General features: G+C 45.0%; 1 protein-coding gene across 1 annotated transcript; it reads left to right on the top strand.

The window, feature by feature from the left end:
- The first annotated feature begins 489 nt into the window (after positions 1-489).
- pigc (phosphatidylinositol glycan anchor biosynthesis, class C) lies at positions 490-2,168 on the top strand. The gene is made up of 2 exons (XM_080860838.1): positions 490-550; positions 914-2,168. Exon 2 carries the CDS (start codon positions 917-919, stop codon positions 1,796-1,798), a length of 882 nt encoding a protein of 293 aa, XP_080716964.1. The 5' UTR covers positions 490-550; positions 914-916; the 3' UTR covers positions 1,799-2,168.

Raw genomic sequence — 2,168 nt, 5'->3', positions numbered from 1 at the left:
AAACAATGGTTGTTAGAAAAGAGAACAAATGTAAGACAATGTAGAAAATGTTAACCATGGTAGGTAGCTGAGGTGTGGTCTGAGTGTCTTTGTGTTGGGCTTTGCCTGAGGCTACACCAATCAGATGAGGAGCACTGGGCCAAGTCTTCCATCTCACTGCAAGGTACGGACTGTGAGCACACAAAGGCATCATGAGACGAGATCACAGGAATTAAACCAAGACATATCTGAAAAATGTCGGCACACTACCTGACATTTGCGATGCTTCTCTGTTTGAGGATTTTACTTGGGGTGTCAGGAAAACAAACATTCACCACTGAGAGCTGAAATGGGAAAACAATATTTTTCAAACAGAAAAAAACCCATAATGGCATAATGATTTAATTCCCTCCCTCTGTTTACCCATTGATTTATTTTGAGTAAGTTCCACCTCTTGACGGCAGAGGTCACTATATCGTGTTAACCATTTTACATTTCTCTTAGATGTCACTTCCGTACACTACAATGGCGAGATTAAGAAGGAAATGAACAAGGGACAACCACTTCACTGGTAATATACTGTACTTCAAGTTTATTGTTTGCACCTATCAAATAAAATGGCATAACTAAACTAAAGTTCAAAGTAATGGCTACGGAGTGATATACCTCACTAAGCGTTTTTAAAAGAGAGCCATTTGAGTTAGCCTGCTAGCAGCGAGCCAGCAGCTAAACCAGCTTTTCCAGTTGTATTGCCCTCGTCTTTTAAACATCATAATATCACAGTATTGGTTGTACAGTTAAGACTTTTGTCTATTTTAGTGATGTAAGACCGATTTGTTGAAAATCAAGTTGTGTATTACTGTCCTACTGCTCTAAAGCAAAGACTTAAGGATGAGTGGTGGAAGTGACTTTACTTGTCTGACCGGTTTCTTAGGTGATGGGGGCCGATAGCGGTCCTTGTGCTCCCCCGGCGATCCCCTGGCGCAAAGTGCTGTACGAGCGGCAGCCTTACCCAGACAACTATGTAGACCCCCGCTTCCTGGAGGATCTTAAGCGAAATGTCGGTGTTCGTCAGTACCGCTATTGGAATGTGGTGCGTGAAGCTGGTCTGGTGTCTCAGCAGGTGTCCTGCGTATCCCTCTTTGTTACGCTATGGTCGTACATGGAACGAGGAGACCTATCCCCTTCTTCTCTACTGTGGGCAGGACTGCTGAGTTCCCTAGTGGGATATGTACTCTATAAGGTGCTGGGTGACAGCAGCACTGGGGGCAGAACATCATGGACCGATCTCCAGAGTGCTGCCATCTTTTTGGCTTTCACGTTTGGCTTCTCCCCTGTGCTGAAGACTCTCACTGAATCGGTTAGCACAGACACAGTATACGCCATGTCTGCGATGATGCTCTTGGCTCACCTGGTGTCCTTCCCTTACGCACAGCCAAGTCCCCCGGGCAGCCTATCTCTGAATGTAGCCCTTTTTGCCTCCGTTTGTCTGGCATCGCGTTTACCAGGGGCGCTCCACACCTTTGCCATGCTAACTTGCGCCCTGCTGGTCTTTGCTTTGTGGCCTTGCCTACTGCACCGTCTGAAGGAACAGGCCCCTTGGAGTTTCCCTTGGATAGCTGGCCTAGTGTCATTTGGTGGAGTTGCGGGCTTGGCCTCCCTGTGGCCTACAGGGGCTCTGTTGCTTTTCTTTGCCCTCCTCACACTCACCCTGATCTGCCCACTGCTGCTTGTACGCCTACAGAGGCACAAGGACAATATCCACGGGCCCTGGGATGAGGCGGAGATACGGGAAGACCTCTCACATTTTTTGAGCTGAGACGGGCAGTGCAGAGCTGCCACCAGTCAAAATATAATGTTATGCACACGTAAGGGCTTATGGTAATTCACTAAAACGAAGCTCACTAAGTTGTCCCTTTTTAAAAAAAAAAAAACATCCAGATTAATCTATTTTAAAATGGGAATGGAGTGTTGTTGCACTGATGCCAACTCAGGAATAAGCACAAGAACATGACTAAGAAAGATACTTTTATCCTTCCATTTTACCTGCACTGTTCTACAGTCAGACTATGGTCATGAGTAAATGTTTTATGGAAAAGTGATTTCAGTATTCATGATGAAAATACCTTGGTTTTTAAGGTGGTAATATTTTTTTTTTTTAAATTGACACAATAAAGATATTTTCTGTA

This window comes from Sprattus sprattus (assembly GCF_963457725.1).
Source record: "Sprattus sprattus genome assembly, chromosome: 2".
NCBI lineage: Eukaryota > Metazoa > Chordata > Actinopteri > Clupeiformes > Clupeidae > Sprattus > Sprattus sprattus.
Note: the sequence above shows the minus strand (reverse complement) of the source record. Positions and strands in the feature narration are given on the sequence as shown.